The 19,158-nt window shown below is 32.6% G+C and overlaps 1 protein-coding gene across 10 annotated transcripts in view; it reads left to right on the top strand.

Annotated features, from left to right (window-relative positions):
• OtopLa (proton channel otopetrin-like a) overlaps nt 1–19,158 on the top strand; it is a 259,273-nt gene that overhangs the window by 148,581 nt on the left and 91,534 nt on the right. For all 10 annotated transcript variants that reach the window (XM_072532857.1, XM_072532854.1, XM_072532852.1 and 7 more), the window contains one exon: nt 8,267–8,639. In XM_072532857.1, coding sequence (XP_072388958.1) covers nt 8,267–8,639 — 373 coding nt within the window. The remainder of the gene's footprint in view (nt 1–8,266; nt 8,640–19,158) is intronic.

The following is a 19,158-nucleotide window of genomic DNA, read 5'->3' as shown; positions in this document are numbered from 1 at the left end:
TGGTGGTTGTTGGGTTTTGCTTACTAGCATCCATTTTTTTTTGTGATATTTAGTCTGAGTCCGTATTGTGCACTTGTTTTTTGTATCTTACTCATTAGGCAACTCAGTTCCTCCATGCTACTTACTAGAATCACAGTGTCATCAGCATACCTTATGTTATTAATTATTTCTCCATTTATCTTTATGCCTTCTCTGCTTTCCTCCAGCGCTGTCTTAAATACTTCTTCTGAGTATATATTAAAGACAATAGGAGACAAGATACAGCCCTGTCGTACCCCTTTCTTGATCTCAATTTTATTGGTCAATGTAGATCCTACTTTCACTTTAGCTGTTTGGCCCCAATAGAGACTCGCTATTGTTCGAATGTCTCTGTAGTCGACTCCGATCTTATGGAGAACTTCAATTACCTTTTCGTGCTTTACGTTATCGAATGCTTTTGCGTAGTCTATAAAACATATGTACACGTCTTTGTTCATATCTCTGCAGCGCTGGATGAGTACCTGTAGACTAAAAAGTGCTTCTCTTGTCCCAAGAGAATTCCGAAACCCAAACTGCGAATCTCCAATGTTATCCTCGCATTTTTTGCTTATTCTGTTGTAAATAACCTTGGTGTATGCCTTCGAAATGTGGTTAATTAGACTTATCATCCGATCACAAGACTTTGCTTTTGGTTTTTTCGGTATGGCAACAAAAGTTGACTCTAGCCAATCTTCAGGAAACTCCCCGCTGTTATAAATATTGTTAAAGAGTCTGACGAGTGAGTCTAGAAATTGACTGTTTGTTTTGCACAGCATTTTCAATACTTCCCCGTATACGTTATCGTTGCCTGGTCTTTTGTTATTTTTAAGACCCTTTATAGCATTTTCCACTTCTGATTTTAGAATAGAAGGGCCAGTATCATCATTGCTCAGTGTATACCCACTAGGACGGTCATCATTAAACAGTTGTTCCACATGTAATTTTATTATTTATTTATTATTTTTATAGATTTTAATAAAATTGAAAAAGTTTACATGTTGTATAACGGTTACTCCTCGTCACGTAAATGGACTCTTCCAATTGTTTACTATTTCGTAGAAAGCTATATTTATTATGTGCTGATCTACAAATCTCTTTCAAAGTATAAATATCAAAATTCAACTTAAAATGTTTTACTAATATCTCTTTTTGTCACACTTTAATACAATTTTTGAACCAATAATTTTAGTGATTATATTCTATTTTCTTTCCATGGTAATACCTGGTAGTTGAGAGATAGAGAGTGGTTTTGCAATGCCATTTTTTTGGATATTAGCCTTTAAAAAATTGGCACTTATGATTTATCCTTCAAAAAAAGTTTTATAACCTAATGTATGGAAACCTCTCATGAACTGGACTTCCACCATGTGTTGAAGGTACGGACGAGGGACCAACCTTGTTATTTTATATTGAGATGATTCATCTTTCCAGTTGTAAAAATCATTAAATGCCATGTCGATAACTTCGACATTACGTGTTGACGTTATAACCGCATTTACAAAATCAACGAAGTCATAAACTTTACCTTGTCGATTTAGTGATTACTCGACTCTATGGTGAAATGAGTCAGCTGCCATAAATATATGACCTGACTCAAAATATCTTAGAGTTATTTTCCAAATGTTCAATTCTAATGAGTTTAGAGCATACAAAAAAAATGTGTACAAGCACCAATTTTTGTTCTGACCGGAACAATTATCCAGCCAAATAACAACTTCTTCGGAATCCCTAATTTTGTTTAAAAATGCATAAAATGTGTTAACAATATCAGCCTTTTTTCGTCCAAAAATAGCTTCATGCCATAGAACAGCAACTGTAGAAGTTTTAGAAGTACCAACTGGAACAAAGCTCTCATTAAAGGCCATCAGTCTAGGAGTAAATATAATTTCTTAGAAAGTATCGCGTCTTGGGAGCATAATCTCCTACAAAAATATTGTGTAAGGTCAAATATAATAGATATTATTTAAAATAAAATTCATACCTTCTGCAGATTAGCTGTATAAACTCTAGAATCGCCCGATGATCTGGAATAAGCGTTGTACATCTCTCGGGCCTTTATAAATTTTTCTCGATGATTATTATATGTTTCGCATGCAGGACAAACTAGACCGTCATCCAATACGTGTAAGCTTTCTTTTTTTATGAATTTCGTATTTTTCACAAGTATAACACTCTTCGTTTCCAAGCTTTGCAAATGAAATATTAAGCTCACTAACGATTTGACGATATAAATAATACGAACTTTGAATACTGTACTTTGCTTTAAATGATTCATACATTAGTTTTATAGTTATGTCGCTAGGCAAGTATAAACGGTTCGGAGCATGTGCTCGTCTATAATGCGATGTCGTAGGGTTGAAGGACTGTATGTGACTAATGATTAAATCTCTGTCAAATTTTTTTAAGCTGTCTCCTCGTTTATCTTTGTTAGGTTTAATCGATAATTGGGAACTCCTTTAAGCTGTTCTAACTGGCTTATCATTTTTTTCATGATGTCCTAAAGTTGTCACATAAAATACTTTACAAATATTTTGAGGTATTCCTTCTTCATCTTTTAACTGATAGATAAATGTAAAAGAGCGCCGAGAACTATCTGAGTTTCTAGTTGCGCATTTTTTTTTGGGAATCTTTAAAATGGAACTTGAATAAAAAACTTTCTGTTCCTCGGAGGAAAGATTCCAATACTGCCTATTTATATCTTGCGTCGAAGAGTTAAAACTTTATTACTGCAATTTTTCTTGAAAGTAGCCAAACAGCTTTCAGATATTTTGTGTTTATTGACTAACTTTTGCATTTTTATTAAACGCCGTTCACTTAAACTTGTGTCTATCTTTTTCCGTTTTCTTAACTGTCCCTTTTTAGTATATTTTTTGCTCTCTGATTTGTCTATTGCGCTTTGTATAATACTGTGAATTAAATTATTAAAATAGTTATTATTATTGGTAGTACGATGTTCTTACGTATCTGTCAATAAGTTGTTTAAATTTAATTCCGAAATAGCTGATGAGCTCATTATTGAAGCAGGTTGTAATAGGATACTGCTAATAATATGTATATTTTGGTCGTCGCTAATGTTATTATCTGTGTCCCAAAATTCTTCATTGGGGTAGGTGTTGAAGGAAGGTAGTCTCTATCTCTAGACACGTCAGATTCAATATCTGACTGAGCTATATTCGACAGCTCGTTATTTGTTTCTGCGGAATTTAAAGCCAGGTCCACCAACATTTTACCTCGTCCTCTAAATTCTGCTGAAACAAATTTGTTTATCAAGTAATTTGACAAAGCACTAATTATTTTTATAGTTTTTAATAGAATATACATAATATAAATACCTATTTGGTGTGAAAACCAAAGTGACAACCTTATTTTCGAGATAATCAATTTACAATAACTTCAGAATATTTACCTTGACACATAGGTACAAGATAACAAATTAGTAGAAAATATACTTACTAGTTGTTTCTGCAAAATTATTTTCCATATTTATTATGAACAACAAACTAAACACATTATATGAAAACACGAAAAAGCAAGGTTAGAAATAAAGTAAATTGACAGTTTACTACTTTTCGCGCCACCATAATAATACCTTGAAATGTTAAGTAAATAGGCCGTATCTGCCGAAAACTTTTTAGTTACGGCTTTTTGTGTTAACATTTACAGTTGCGGCTTTTAAAGCTAACATTTTAGTAGAAAATTCAGATACGGCTATTAATTTAAGCAGTATATATCCGGTTTTATTGCAGATACGGCTATGAAACTCAGGTAGATTTGTAGAAAATATTACTAAATAACTCGTGGGATATGAAACTCGTTTTTAATAAAAATTGCAGTTACGCCCTTTTGAGTTAACACGGCAGTACAGCTCTTTTCATTATTAAAAATAAACTTTGGTGTTTAAATTAGTAGATTGGCGATTGTGTTTCTATCAATTTTGCTTTATTTTTGTCGAAATTACCTTATTTTGCTTGTTGTATGTTAATTTGTATGAAACATTTTTAATTGTTATTAATTATGTCTGTATCAAAAAGAAGTAGTTCTTTAAATTTCACTAAAAGGAACAAAAGGGGAACCAAGAAAACATAATAACGAAAACTGGAAGTTTTAAATCAAGAGAATGATCGATAAGAGGACAAAGAATAGAGAGAGAAAGTCCAATCATGAAAGATATTAAAGAACAAAAATTAAAAATCAAAATATTAAAAATTGAATTATAATTAAAACAAACATATAAGACAATTTATAATTTATAAATATACTATACAGAAAGTGTTGTCTTTTAATGTCATTTATTTTAAATAAATAAATTTAAACTATACACAAATTTTAAGAACGCCGTACAAATTGCTTAAATAATATATTTATGAATAATATATGTACAATTATAAATATGCAAATTACTGAAATATAAGCATCATATTATCTTTTAAAATTTATCTTGACAAAGGTGAAAGTAAGTGTAAAACTTATACATTGCAAAATACCTGTAGGAAATGATTTTCTTGTCGACCTAGATTATGATCTATATGAAACAAGACTCTATTTTCTATGATGTGATGATCTTGCATAAAATGATGATGAAATACTGCCTTTGCATAACAATATAAAGATTCTCTACTTCTGTTCTAGCATCTTGTCTAGCCGTGTCATCAAATATGATTTCAAACTGTAACCACACTGACCAACTATAAAAAATAGCAGAAATCTAACAAAGTCTGCTGCTTTAAATCTTTGTATGCCACTATTATTAAATGATGTTTGATCATATACAGAACCCGGCCATTTTGTAACAATATTTCGAATTTTTTAACTAGTCACTGATTTTTTTGGATATTTAATGCAAAAATTCGTGTTCTGAACGATATATTTCTGCATTTGCATTTCCATAAAAATCAGTTCGTATTAATGTACAAATAACTACAGTTATGCATCTTGGAAATCATAGAATGGCATAAAAGTCTTCTTTAACTTCAAAGTTTTATTAAAGATTCGATCTGTTCAATGAAGACATAACTGTATCTTTTCTAAAAGGAAACCTTTCAAAGAAATATAAATCATCATAATATTCTAAACAATTAATTTTCCTGTAAACTTTTAAGTGGCGTACATATATAAATTCATTTTTGGATTAGTTCGAACTTTAAGACATTATCAGCATCATTTTATATTCAAAAAATAACATTTTAAACAACCTTAAAACATATTTCTACTATTCAAGTTAAAGTTGAGTTGTAGTAGGTAATATGAAACTGAAATTTTTAATTAAAGTAGACTTTTAATTTATTTAATGTTCACTTTAAACTGATTATGATATCGGGCGTTATTAAATAGACGATTTTATATTATTATTAATTGGATCGGATGACATTTTTGACTTTTGACAGTCATTTTGACAGTTTTATTTATGATTAATTTTGACGTTCGACAATTGTTACGGATCGCATTTTAGTATCGACCTTTTATTTTTCTGTTTTGTTTTACTATCTTTTATATAAGCAATACATAAGCAAAATACAACGCCAGTATAGAAGCTTCTCTTCAAAAAGTTCTTTTGATTCTGTTTTGGAATTGGCTGTTGTTATAGAATATACTGCATTTGAAATATTGTATTAAAATTAGGATACGACGTTGTAGAAAGTCAATCGTCAATCAGAAAGTGGGCGGGTACATGGAAATTTAAATGATTAGGATCATTTGATAATGAATAAGGTGGCGGTAGTTCAGGCATGCTTCTATTTGACACAGTTGCAGTATTACATTCTTATTCACATTTGTGAAATACCGCCAAAGTAGGTATAAACTTTCATGGGGCACCTTAATTCATTATAGATGAGCAGATGTGCTGTGGTTCATCATTGAGCATCAGCAGCTCAGATATTTTGAATAATCATATTTCCCCTGTCGACGCGGCCATCTGTTACGTGAACTGCTTCAGTCTACGGTTTATTAAGAAGCTTTTTCGTAATGTATCGCCCATCGCTGTGGAGATCTGTCGCATTTTCGTTGACTATAAGGCCTTCCTTGAATCACTAACCGAACAATTTTGTGATCACTTTGATAGATATGTCCAAAGAATTTTAAAATTCTGGAGTAGATTATGGGTGCGTTGTAGTTAACCATGAGTCCAAAGTTATTACCTTCTACTTTGGGTTTTTTTAAGTCAGTAATTTCTTCAAAATTAGAGGTTAAAAGTGTAGTGTCGTCTGCAAAAAGAAAGTTAGATATCTTTATACGGCCTAGGTTTGCTCCTCTCTCCAAACCATCCAAAACTCTGCGCATTATAATAAAACTACCTTCTCCTAAGTTATTCGTCAGGACTTTATCTAAGAGTTCTTTGGTGTTATTTGCATCGGCATGTTGTTGAATCTTCTTTCTATTCTTGTCTCATCTACAAGCAACTTAAATAGCTCTAGATAACTGTCGGTACAGGGAATGTCTAAGAGGTTTCTTAGTTCCAGCCATTTTGAGTTTTCTGCGTTCTTCAGCGAGGTCAAAAGTATCTGCTGATATCTACACTTTTTTTGGTCCACTTGAGTAGGCATTAGACTGTGCCTCGCAGTCATTCAAGATTTATAGAAATGTATTTTTAGAAGGTAGCCAAATCTTTTCAGAATCATGAGTGCCTGAAGTGGTTGGTAAAATATTTTACAATATTTCATTACATTGGCTTTTAAATTGTTGTGTATCGTTTATTTGTAATATCCTTTTGTTTTGGACCATAGCAAATGCTTTAAATTTTTTTGCTTTAGTGTTGTAAAAAGGAGTTAATGATCATAGCAGCAGTTAACTCCAGGTCGTATTTTACAATGGCTTATAGATGTTTATCAGCGATGTTTAATCATTATGTAATTTAAGTTTAATTATTAATTAGGTAAGATCCAAGTGTACAATCTTCTGAGATGGTGTTTATACATAAAGTTCATTATTGGCGAACATTGTCAACTGGAAAAGGCGGTCTTGCCTTGAATTACGTTTATCTATTCCGTATCTGCCCACAACATTTCGTACATGTTCGTCAGCTATATTAACACCAATTTTTAAGTTCAAGTCACCCATGATGGTAGCGATTTCTTTATTTGAGATATTTTGGAGGTATGAAACCAGCTCGTTAAAGAAAGATTCAGTTGTATCATCATCAGCAGTTGCGGCAGACGCATATTATACTTTTGTTATTGTTGCCGAAAAAACACATGAAATGTCCCAATGTAGTTTTGTAGTGAGCCTCAGAAATAAAGTTCAAAGAGATTGGCCATAGAGATATTGGTTTGTTTCAGTTTCTTCTCCAGAATAATTTGTTTGCCTGGTTGTAAAAGTCCATAATAATTTCATGTAGCTATGCTGTGTGGTTTGCGGTTGTTAAACTTCTGTTTTTTACGAGAAGTGAGAAGCTCGTCATATGAGATCCAATAGCTGTTTCTTATACCGTGAACTTTGCATGGCATTTGTCTTATCTAGACAAACATCTACCAAGACTGGCAATGAACAATCTGATAATAACTCGCATACTAGTTCTAGGTGTATATAGCAAAGCAAACAAAACGTGTAATGTATGCCTCAGTAATTTTGAAGTTTCTACCCTTAAGGTTCCGAAAAAAAATTGGTCCGGCATAGTCTATCACATATAGAGAATAAACCTGATGAAGACACCCTCGATGCAGGCAAATTACCTATAAAATAATCTTCAGATTTAAGGTTTACTTTAAGGCATATAACAGTAATGAACAATTTTTCTCTGGATCGACTATGCCGAAGAAGATTTGAGGGAGCTGGGAAGCAGAATATGGCGAATAGCAGCTCAATGCCAATTTACTTGAAGACAGACGGTTGGTCAGACCTGGGCCATCATAGGCTATGGCATCCTGCAGTAGTAGTAGTACTAAATAAAAAAAAACATTTAACTATAAATTAGTAGGCTCTCTAGTAATAACCAACGAGAGTTCTACTATAACCTCAAAAACAATGAAAAATTAATAAAATTAAATCTGAACGAAATAATACCTATACCCATACCTAGATCGTCAAATAGTAAACAATTGTATTTTTTTAACTACATTTGCAGAAAATAATCATACAAAGAAAACATATATGATCGTTTTTCTCAAAGTATCCTAGTGAATGAGTTCACTGACCTTTACCTAGGATCTTCCTTCTTAACTGTATACGAAGAATTAAAAGAATTACAATTTTATGACTTGTATTTACTTTAATATTTTAAACAACAATTAATATGAATATTTTTTTGTTGCAGGACATCCTTGTTTATTGTAACAAGCTTCGTCTACGCCAAGCTCCTAGTAGTCATATGCATCGCCTACGTCATTTCCCACATTGTAACACACAACATACCCCTCTATTATTACGAAGGCTTTTTTACGTACCTCTACGGTTTGAGTATTCTCTTTTTACTCTATGTTTTCTGTTTCTTGCTACAAGAAAGTTCTTGTTGTTCCGGAAACGAAAAGCAGCCGAAACCGGTACCGAAAAAGAACGGCAAAGAGAAGGAGGTAAAGATTAAAAAAGAAAAAGAGAAGGAGGAGAAAGAAAAGAAGAAGAAAGAAGCCGAGGCACAAAAGAAACAGAAAAAGAAGGAAAAAGATAAGAAGGATAAAAAACAGGAGAAGGTAGAATTATTAAAAGTTTATTGTTCTAACAGTTTTGAGATGGTTTTTAAAATCATACAGTTTAATAACCTTTCTAAGATATGACCACTTTTTTAAAATACTATTTTTAAAATTAAAAATTTATATTTTTTTATTTCTGGTGGATTCGATCATCGATCTACATCGATTTAAATGCACACATTCTTACTAAGTAAATTACAACTACTTTGTTTCTGAATTTTTGACAAATTTTATTTATATCTATTATTTTAAAACTGTTTCTTTTTGACATACAAACCAATCATACAATAAATGCTTTATTTGGTATTTCGAAGCCTGCTCAAATATAATTTTAACATTAAAACAATGCATCTTCATTTGACATATTTCCAGAAATTCTAAAGATTCAAAATTTTTTTATTGTAAAAATTTCTTTTATATTTCTTCTACCTATTATCTTATACCATCAAGTTATTATCTATTAGATAAAAATTCTTCTTTACTTCAAGCAACTTTTTCATGGTTTCAGGTTATTTTCTCTTTTTTGATTTTTAAAAAGAATTTAGCCCAGTTTCCATCTGTCATCATTGTTACCAAATGACCAACTGGATAAAATTGATGGATAACTATAATTCGAATGCCCAACTTCCCATTTGACGATATGAAATAATATCTGAAGTCTTGGAGTAAATGTTTTATTGGTAGCTAATAAGTACACTTGACGGAACTTTAAACAATGACCTCTGTATGATGTGAATATTCTAATTAAACTTCTCATTGCGCCGTCTCCTTTCGAAGGTTGGTGATCCAAGCGCGAAAAGATCTCTGCGGATGAGCGGTCGAACCATCTCCTCAGGTCTTTCAGCCACGAGTTCTGGCGTCTTCCTACTGATCTTTTGCTCTGTACTTTTCCTTCCAGTATAACTTGAAGTAATTCATATCTTTCGCCTCTCAACACATGACCCAGGTATTGCATTTTCCTCTCTTTGATTATTTTTAATAATTCTTTTTGTTTACACATGCGACGAAATACCTCAACATTAGTAACTCTTTGTACCCATGGAATCCTCAACATTCATCTGTATATATACATCTAAAAGGCATCTATTCTTTTTTCTATTTCAGAGTCCATTGTCCAACTTTCACAGCCATACAGTAAGACAGAAAAAACGTAACATCTGATCATTCGGATTCTAAGCTGTAGACTAAAATCTGATCTTGTAAAAAATGTTTTCATGCTCATGAATATTTTCTTTGCTTGTTCGATTCTTGATAGGATTTCTTTTTTTGGATTACACTGACTATTGATGTTTGTTCCCAAATATTTTATGGAATTTACCTGTTCTATTATTTGACCCTTGGCATACACCAGTACGTTTATTGGTGTCTTTGAAAATACTAAAGTTTTGGTTTTGGAAACGTTTAGATGTAAACCGAATATTTCGCTGTGGTGAACTACCGCATTTATTATATTTTGTAGTTCTTGTGCATTGCTTGCTATTAAGACGGTACCATCAGCATATCTGATGTTGTCTATGCTGATTCCGTTAATCTCAATTCCGCCTTGGACCTCGTCTAATGCTTCTCTGAATATAGACTCCGAATACAAATTAAACAGTAGCGGTGATAAGACGCAACCCTGTCTTACTCCTCGTCGGATTTGTTTGTCTTCGGATGTTGTGTCCTCTATTTCAATTGTTGCCGTTTGGTGCCAGTATAGTTCTGAGATAATTCGCAAGTCTTGTTCGTCAACTCCAGTTGTTCTCAGAATTTCGATCATCTTTTGATGGTTAACGCAGTCAAATGCTTTTCGATAGTCAATAAAACATGCATATACATCTACATTCATGTCTCTGCATCGTTGCGTTAACACATTTAAAGCAAAAAGAGCCTCTCGTGTTCCCAATCCGTTTCGCAATCCGAATTGAGTGTCACTCATCTGGAACTCGCACTTCTTGTAAATTCGTGTATGGATAATTCTGAGAAAAGTTTTAAGGTCATGAGACATCAAGCTTAATATTCGATAATCATCGCATTGTGAGGAATTCGGTTTTTTTGGTAATGCTACGAATGTTGATTTTAGCCAGTCTGTTGGTATTTTACCTGTGTCATATATCTTATTGAATAGTGCTGATATTAAATCTAGGCTTTTACTTTCGTTATCTGCAATTAGTTTAAGTATTTCGACATTGATATTGTCTGGACCGGTGACTTTTCCATCTTTCTGAGATTTTACTGCGTGAATCACTTCTTCTTGGGTTATTTCTGGGCCTTTTTCATTTATTCGATTATCTGTGGATGGTGGAGAACAAGGTCTATCGTCGTCAAAAAGAGTTTGTATGTATTCTTTCCATCTCTCTAGTTTGTCTTCTGTACCCATAATTATTTCGTTTTTATCATTTTTTAATATTGTTGCTTGTCTCTTTTTGTGTCTACCTGTCATTTCTTTTACTTTTTTATGAATATTAAAGGTGTCGTATTTTTCCTGAAGTTGTTCGATTTCTAGGCATTTTGTTGACATCCAGTTTTCTTTCGCCTCCCTGCACTTTTTTCTAATGATTTTGTTGATTCGCTTGTATTCTATTGGGCTTGTTTTATGTTTTCGTCTTACGTCTATGATAGCACATAGTCTAATTAGACTATGTGCTAAAAAGCTTTTAACCCCACTTTATAATCTCACAAATGCAGCGACAAGTCATCATAAAGTCCATGTAATTTGCATCTTTGTACTTTGTACAAGTCTTTTCCGGACCAGGAAGTTTTGCAATAATTTAGCAAGTTATCGAATTCTACCGGAACGTGAATATCCTTGTAAATAAATTATATTATAGATTCTATTACAATTATATACAGGGAAATTAAAAAGTTAAGATTATTGTGAAATTACAAATTAAAGATTTGATGTGTAATTGAACACCAACCAATTTAGTCCGCTTGATCTAAAGAAGTGATTAATTTTTTGTTTAAGCGAGACCTCTCCAATTTCAGAATTTATTATTCTTTTCCAGTCATTGTCTTCATTCACCACCTTATATGTCTTAAAACATCTCACTTCCAATCATTAAACATATTTTCTTGTTTTTTGCTCCTCAAGGTTCCTCAAGTTTTCCACCCTAGAGGTGTCTATTGGCTTTCAGTATCTTGTGCGGAGCTTGTACGGAGCTTTCTCCTGTAATAAACAGTATTTTTGCCCTCATTGTTTATAACAGTTTTAGTTGCGTGTTCCTTGTTGAGTATTCCTAGTTCTATTTCGATATACTTTTTTCTAGAACAGTATACCCATTTTCTTTATTGACAATGTAAGTTATTCATATAGCTGTTAAACGAAATTACGCTCTATGTAAAGAGTTCAGTATAATACAACAACCATATTAGAATCAAATATCGCTAACGTTTTGTATATAGGACAAATTGCAATAAGTAAAGATGTAAAACCGTAAAACAAGGTTGTATTCGCTCCTCACTTTTATTCAACCTTTATGTAGAAAATATATTTCAGCTTTCACAACAAGTCCAAAAGGGTATCAAAATAAGTGGTATTATTGCTCTTAATATTTTAAGATAAGCTGATGATACGACTGTAATAACGGACAATATTAAGAAACTAAAGAGAGAATAAATAAAACTCATTAATAATAATATCAGTTATAGAGTTGGAGAGGAGTACGAGCTTTATATTAACATCGCAAAGACTAAGTTAATGATAATCAATTGACAGCTCTATATATGTAAACTCACTTGAAAATTAATAATCGAGCCTAGAACTGATTGAAAAATCCAATTACTGAATACTTATAAGTACTGAAGTACTAAAAATTTAAATATCAAATCAGAATGCCACGTAAAAGTGAAGAATAGCAATGTCTAGCAGTGTTTTTGGTAAACTTAATTATCTCCTCCAAAGTAAAGTTTCCTTGTCACTTAAAACAATATCGCTGAATCGTGTGGAAGCTTTTGAAATATGGTGTCTTAGACGGTTCTTTAGAACTCCATGGATAGACCACGGTAGTGAATGAAGGAGTTGTTCTAAGAAAAACAAACATTCAAAGAGAACAGCTAGATCAAGTTAAATAGTAAAAGGTTTTATCCTTGAGCCATATTTTAAGAAATGACAAATATAAGTTATTTCTTCAGTAACATCTTAGGGATAGATATATATTTGGACCTATTAAAGAAAACGAAGTATGGAGATCCATGTACAACTATGAACTCTTCCAAATGTTTAAAGAGGCACTGATCTCAGAATTCGTTTAACTTCAAAGACTTCGATGGGCTGGTCATGTAGTTAGAATAAAGACAGAAAGATTGCCAAAAAGAGCCCTAGATAGAAAAACGCAAAAAGGAAGGCCACGAAAAAGATAAGAGGATGCAGTGGCAGAGGACGCGCAAAATTTGATAGACGTGAGAACCTCAAAAAAATTGGCAAGGTTGAAAGCACAGTTTGGAGGAGGTCAATGGTCGATTTGGGCTGTAGCGCCAACAGAACACAGCAGGGAAAAAAGTGGTAAACATTCTAAGCTCTCTTCTATGGTCTAAAGATATTAGACAAAAAACGAAATTGACAATATATTGATCCTTGGTGGAGCCTATTATGACTTATGGAACAGAAGTGCATACTATTTGATTTTCCACCTACCCGTCATACAAAAACATACAGAGGAAAATAAGACTTTTCCATTGTTAGCAACAGCTTTAAATAAATTGGAAGCTCTGAACAACTAATATCCACTTTTTGTTTATGTTAAGAAATATTCCATATTAAATTATTTAACTCCTGTTTACGTTTATCTCGTTAAAAATTAACTTGAATGTTACATTCCAGACAATTGTCATACAATTCCCACAGTTATTCCAATATTAAAGACTCATCTCATACCGTTTGAGCTATTTCAGGGTAACAATTAATTGGTTTCAATTAACGAACTCAGGAAATGTTGAGTGGTTGCGTGTTCCAGAATTGGGGTGGAATCCCTCACCATTATGTGTATGTATAATGTCTGACAATCAACTTTATAAAACAAAAAAAATTTAATTTGCTTGATACCGTTTTGTTGTTCATTTACCTAATTGGTTACACCGATGAATAAAATTGTTAATTTAAACCGATTGTGATATTTTTTCTTCTAGCCGTTCTCTTTACTTTTATATAAGAATGTTAAATTATCTATGTAACGGTATATTATTTGATATAATTTGAAATATCTTGTTTTTTTTTAAATTTTGTGGCTTGTGCTTTTTTTAAATCTCTTAAATGTGGAATTTTACAGGGTGATTAAGACCTATTTGGTATAAAACATATAATTTTTCAAATAGAATGCCCTCTATATTTTTTCAAATTTGTATTCTTCTCATAATTCTTGTTCTTATAGTATTAGGTTTTGAATTACTATACAGAGATTTAATAAGTTATGACCATTTTAATTTCGAAATCCCTATGAAATTAACACCATGTATATAAACAAGTTAAACAAGTAATGCATAAACAATTATTTATTTTATAAAATAAAGTAAACAAAACAAAATTACGATTTTCTCAATTTTTTTTAAATAGATCACCCTATATTTTATTTTTTACAAATATTGTATTTATGATACTTTTTTTATTTTTATATAGCATTCCCTATACTTAAACTCATTTTTTTTCCGAGATATATTTAGTTTTCTTCAAATTTCGGAAATACATTTAATTTTTGTAAGTAGAAATAAGTATTAAGTATTGAGTGATAATATAACAAAATTATTTTTATTCAATAAGTAACTAACAAAAAATTATAAACCATAACAATATGCAATGAATTTATCAATAAATGTAATATTATGGAAATACAATATTTCCTTAATAAAATACAAGATTCCTAAAATTCCTATAAGATAATATGTTTTGTATAATAATATAACAAGATTATTTTTATTCAATAAATAACTCACACAAAACAGAAAGCAAAAACGGTAGACTTTAAAAATAACAGTTTTCATATGATTACCTTTTTAATCGGTTTGTGTGACTTGTCCTTATTGTTAAAAATGAATTTTTCTGTAGAGGAAATCGAACGCAAGAGATTTTGAAAAATTAATGGATCGTTTTGTTTGCACTGGGTCAGTTGTATATGAAAAAAATGAGGGAACTAAAACTGTTCTAAGTGAAGAAAAGGAATATGATGTACTTATAGCTACTACTGAAGATCCCCACATCAGCACTCGTGAAATATCACGCCAACATAACATTAGTCAAACTTTGATGACAAAAATCCTTCGTAAACATAAACTGCATCCTTACCGCATACAGTTACATCAAGAATTGACAGGCGATGATTACCAACGCAAGATTAGTTTTTTGTCAATGTTCTCAGCTGCAAGTGCAAAGAGGCCGATTTTTTTCGATTATGTGCTTTTTGGAGATGAGGCTACATTTCACAAAAATGGAACGGTGAACCGGTATAATTTTCATTACTATGCATCAAGACGAACGAGAAAGACGTGGTTAAAACGGCTCCGATATTTAATTCGAAAATTCGGGTAATATCGAGTTTATTTATCCACAAAGTGTTTTTCCTGCGAAATAGTGTCTGTGTGAATCGAGTGTCATTAGAAAATTGTGAACTAAATCGAGATTTTTAAAAAATCATAACAAATAAACTAAATAAACAATCAGTGCTACAAGCTCCGATCGGTTGAAGAGGCGAGTAGCGCGGTGCGGGGAACCTTCACGATAAGGACAATAATTAGTGATTATTTACAAAACAATACATTGGCGTGTAAGTGAGAATTATAACGTCAAAACACTGTTCGGAATAAGGTAAGAGATTTATAATATTTTTAACAATATGGCCGCGAGAAGAGGATTAAATCAATGGGATAGTGAAGAATCTGACGATGGTAAGAGAAAGAGGGAGGAAAAAAAAGAAGACGACCAAGATGAAAACCCTTTCATGAAAAGCAGAAAGTTAACTAGGTCTCCACCTAAGAAAGATTGTGATAACACCGAATTGAAAGAAATGATGATCGCTCTTATGAACGAAGTTAAAGGAGTACGAAAAGACCAGCAGATCTTTCAAGAAGAAATTTGCAATTTAAAAAAAGAAAATCGTGAGTTGAAGGGAAAGATAAATTTCCTGGAAAGCAGGATCGAAAAGATGGATAAACAAATTCGGAAACAAAACATTGTGATCAAAGGACACGATTTCAAAGAAAATGAGGAACTGGAAGATGCCACCAACTTTATAGCAAATCAATTGAATTTGAATGTGAAAATAAAAGATGTGCAGAAAATAAGAACCTCTCAAGGGAAACCACCAGTGGCGATAGTAAAAGTAGATACAATGAAGGATAAAGAACTTATTATGAAGAATAAGAGTAAATTAAGAGGAACGCGGTATTTCATTGAAAACGATCTAACCCAAGCCGATGCCAAACTACAGAAAGAGCTAAGAGATATGGCGAAAGAAGAAAAAGGAAAAGGTAATGAAACAAAAGTCGGCTATCAGAAAATATGTATAAACGATGAATGGTGGAAATGGAACCATAGTACCGAAAAACTAGAGAAAATGAAAAAAAACTGAGTCTACACAGGCACAGTGGTCAGGAAAATATGGAAACGAATAAAGCGCGGAATAGGATGATGATAGGACAATGGAATGTTAGAGGGACTTTTGAAGTAGGAGCACTAAAGAACTTATCAGATACGTTAGAGAAATATGAGATAGATATTGCAGCTATACAAGAAACTAAACAAAAAGGAAATTTTACCATGGATGTGGGAAACTACGTGTTTTTCAACAGTGGAGACAATGAACGTGTATTTGGGGTGGGATTTTTTATAAAGAAAACATTTGCCAATCTGGTGATAGATTTTGAGGCAGTCACAAGCAGATTATGTAAAATAAGAATAAGAGGAAAATATAGAAAAGTAACCCTTATAAATGTGCATGCACCAACAGAAAATACAGATGAAGACGTTAAAGATAGCTTTTATGAACAATTAGAACATATGTTTTACAAAATACCATCATATGACATAAAAATAATTGTAGGAGATTTGAATGCCAAGATTGGCAGGGAGGATATATACAAACAAATAACAGGGGGAAAAAGTAATCATAGAGACAGTAATCTGAATGGAAAAAGAGTAATAGAATTTGCTTTCGAACATAATATGCGAATTATGAGCACTTATTTTGATCACAAAGAAATTCATAAAGGTACCTGGGTATCACCAGATGGACAAACAGTAAACCAAATAGATCATTTACTAATAGAAGCCAAACATATGAGAGCCATAAAAGATAGCCGAAGTTACAGAGGTGCTGATGCAAATTCGGACCACTTTTTGGTCAAAGTTAAAATGGAGCAAATAATACCCACAATTAATAACACTAGCTGTAAAAAAATAAAAAGATATAACGGTGCACTACTTCAGGAGGGAGAAGTTAAGAAAAAATTCAGGCAGCAAATTGAAGAGAAACTGAAAAGCCAGACAACAGTAAATGATATAGAAAGCAGATGGGTACAACTAGAAGAAAAAATTCAAGAAGCAGCCGACTCAGTATTAACAGGAAACAGACAATGTAAACAAAAGGATTGGTATGATGAGGACTGTAAGAAAGCCATTAATGACCGAAATAAAGCTAGATTAAATAGTATAATAAGAAATAATGAAGAGAATAAAAAAGCTTATGCCGCAAAAAGACGGGAAGCAAAGAAGATTTGTAGAAGGAAGAAGCGGTCAAGTTTAGAGCAGAAACTAGTTCGTATTGAAGAAGATTTTTTACATAAACAAGTCAGGAATTTCTACCAAGAAATAAAACGAGACCGAACCCAATACAAAACCACATCAAGATATTATAAAGATGAAGAGGGGAATCTGTTAGGTGGAACAGATGAAAAATTAAGAAGGTGGGCCAATTATTTCGAGAACATATTATGTACGGACGACCAAGATGAAAGAGAACAAACGCAACTACAACATGAAGAAGTAAGGGACCCAGATGTAAATGAAGAAGTACCTACCAAGGAAGAAATTATAGAGATCATAAAAAACTTAAAAAACAACAAAGCACCTGGTGAAAATGGTATCATTGCTGAGTTTCTAAAAGAAGGTGGCGAAATGGTGCAAAAAGAAATCGCTGAGTTAATACGCGAAGTGTGGATCAGAGAAAAAATACCCAATCAGTGGAAAGAAGCAATCTTATGTCCAGTGCATAAAAAAGGAGACGTTACAGAATGTAAAAATTACAGGGGAATAGCTCTACAAGATACAGTGTATAAGATTCTGGCCATATCAATTAGAAATAAAATTAAAACAAAAGTTGAAAATTGTCTAGGTGAATATCAAGCAGGTTTCAGAGCAAACAGATCGGTAATAGACCAAATTTTTACAATGAAACAAATTTTAGCTAGCTCATATGAATTCAACCTAACATTACACATGCTGTTTATTGATTTTAGACAGGCATATGATACTATAAAAAGAAATAGAGTATTCGAAGCACTGGAATATTTTAAATTTCCACCAAAAATAGTAAGACTGACTAAATGCATACTCAATGATACTAAAAGTAAAGTCATGTTAGAAGGACGGGTTTCGGATAGCTTTATCACTAATAGAGGTCTGCGACAAGGTGACCCGTTATCAACAGATTTTTTCAATTTGATCTTAGAGAAGATTTTACGAGAGTGTAACATCTACACTAGAGGCACAATATATCATCACAGGCATCAATGCGTAGCATATGCAGATGATGTTACCTTAATAACAAGGAGACCTGCAGAATTAAGAGAAATCTTTACTAGAATAGAGAGAATGGCCAGGGAATATGGTTTAGAAATAAACGAAGAAAAAACAAAATATATGGTGATGAGGGGAAACGAAAATCATCAAGGACAGTTCTTTAAGATACAAAGCCCAAGTAAAGAATATAACTTTGAAGTTGTTAGCCAATTCGATTACTTGGGAGTGACACTAACAAATAGGAACGAAGAGAACCAAGAAATCATAAAAAGAATGGCCAAAGGTAGTAAGAGTGCTGGGAGCCTGACTAAGATACTGAGGTCGAATATAATATCCAGAACAGCAAAAAAACGAATATATACAACAGTTATCCGACCTACAGTACTCTATGCTAGCGAGACCTGGACACTAAATAAAGATATGGAAGTAAAATTAGATAGATGGGAACGAAAAATTCTTAGAAGGATATACGGAGGTGTAAAAGAAGGGAACATCTGGCGAAGAAGAACGAATGAAGAAATAATGCAAATATATGGGCAACCAAAAATAACAAGACTTGCTAAAATTCAAAGATTAAGATGGCTCGGACATATAGCAAGAATGAAGGAAGGAAGAGTTCCCAATGAATTAATAAACACGGAGGCTGGTACAAAAAGAAAAAGAGGCCGCCCCCGAAGAAAATGGCTGGAGTCGGCAAAAGAAGATCTGAAGTCGCTGCGGGTACAAGATTGGAAAAACTTAGCACAAGATAGAAAGAACTGGAAGAAAACCGTTGAAGCCTTGGGCCTTTGAGGCCTGTTGAGCTGAACTATA

This window comes from Diabrotica undecimpunctata, chromosome 5, assembly GCF_040954645.1.
Source record: "Diabrotica undecimpunctata isolate CICGRU chromosome 5, icDiaUnde3, whole genome shotgun sequence".
NCBI lineage: Eukaryota > Metazoa > Arthropoda > Insecta > Coleoptera > Chrysomelidae > Diabrotica > Diabrotica undecimpunctata.
The sequence above is the reverse complement of the archived record's forward strand: the minus strand, read 5'-3'. Positions and strand labels throughout refer to the sequence as shown.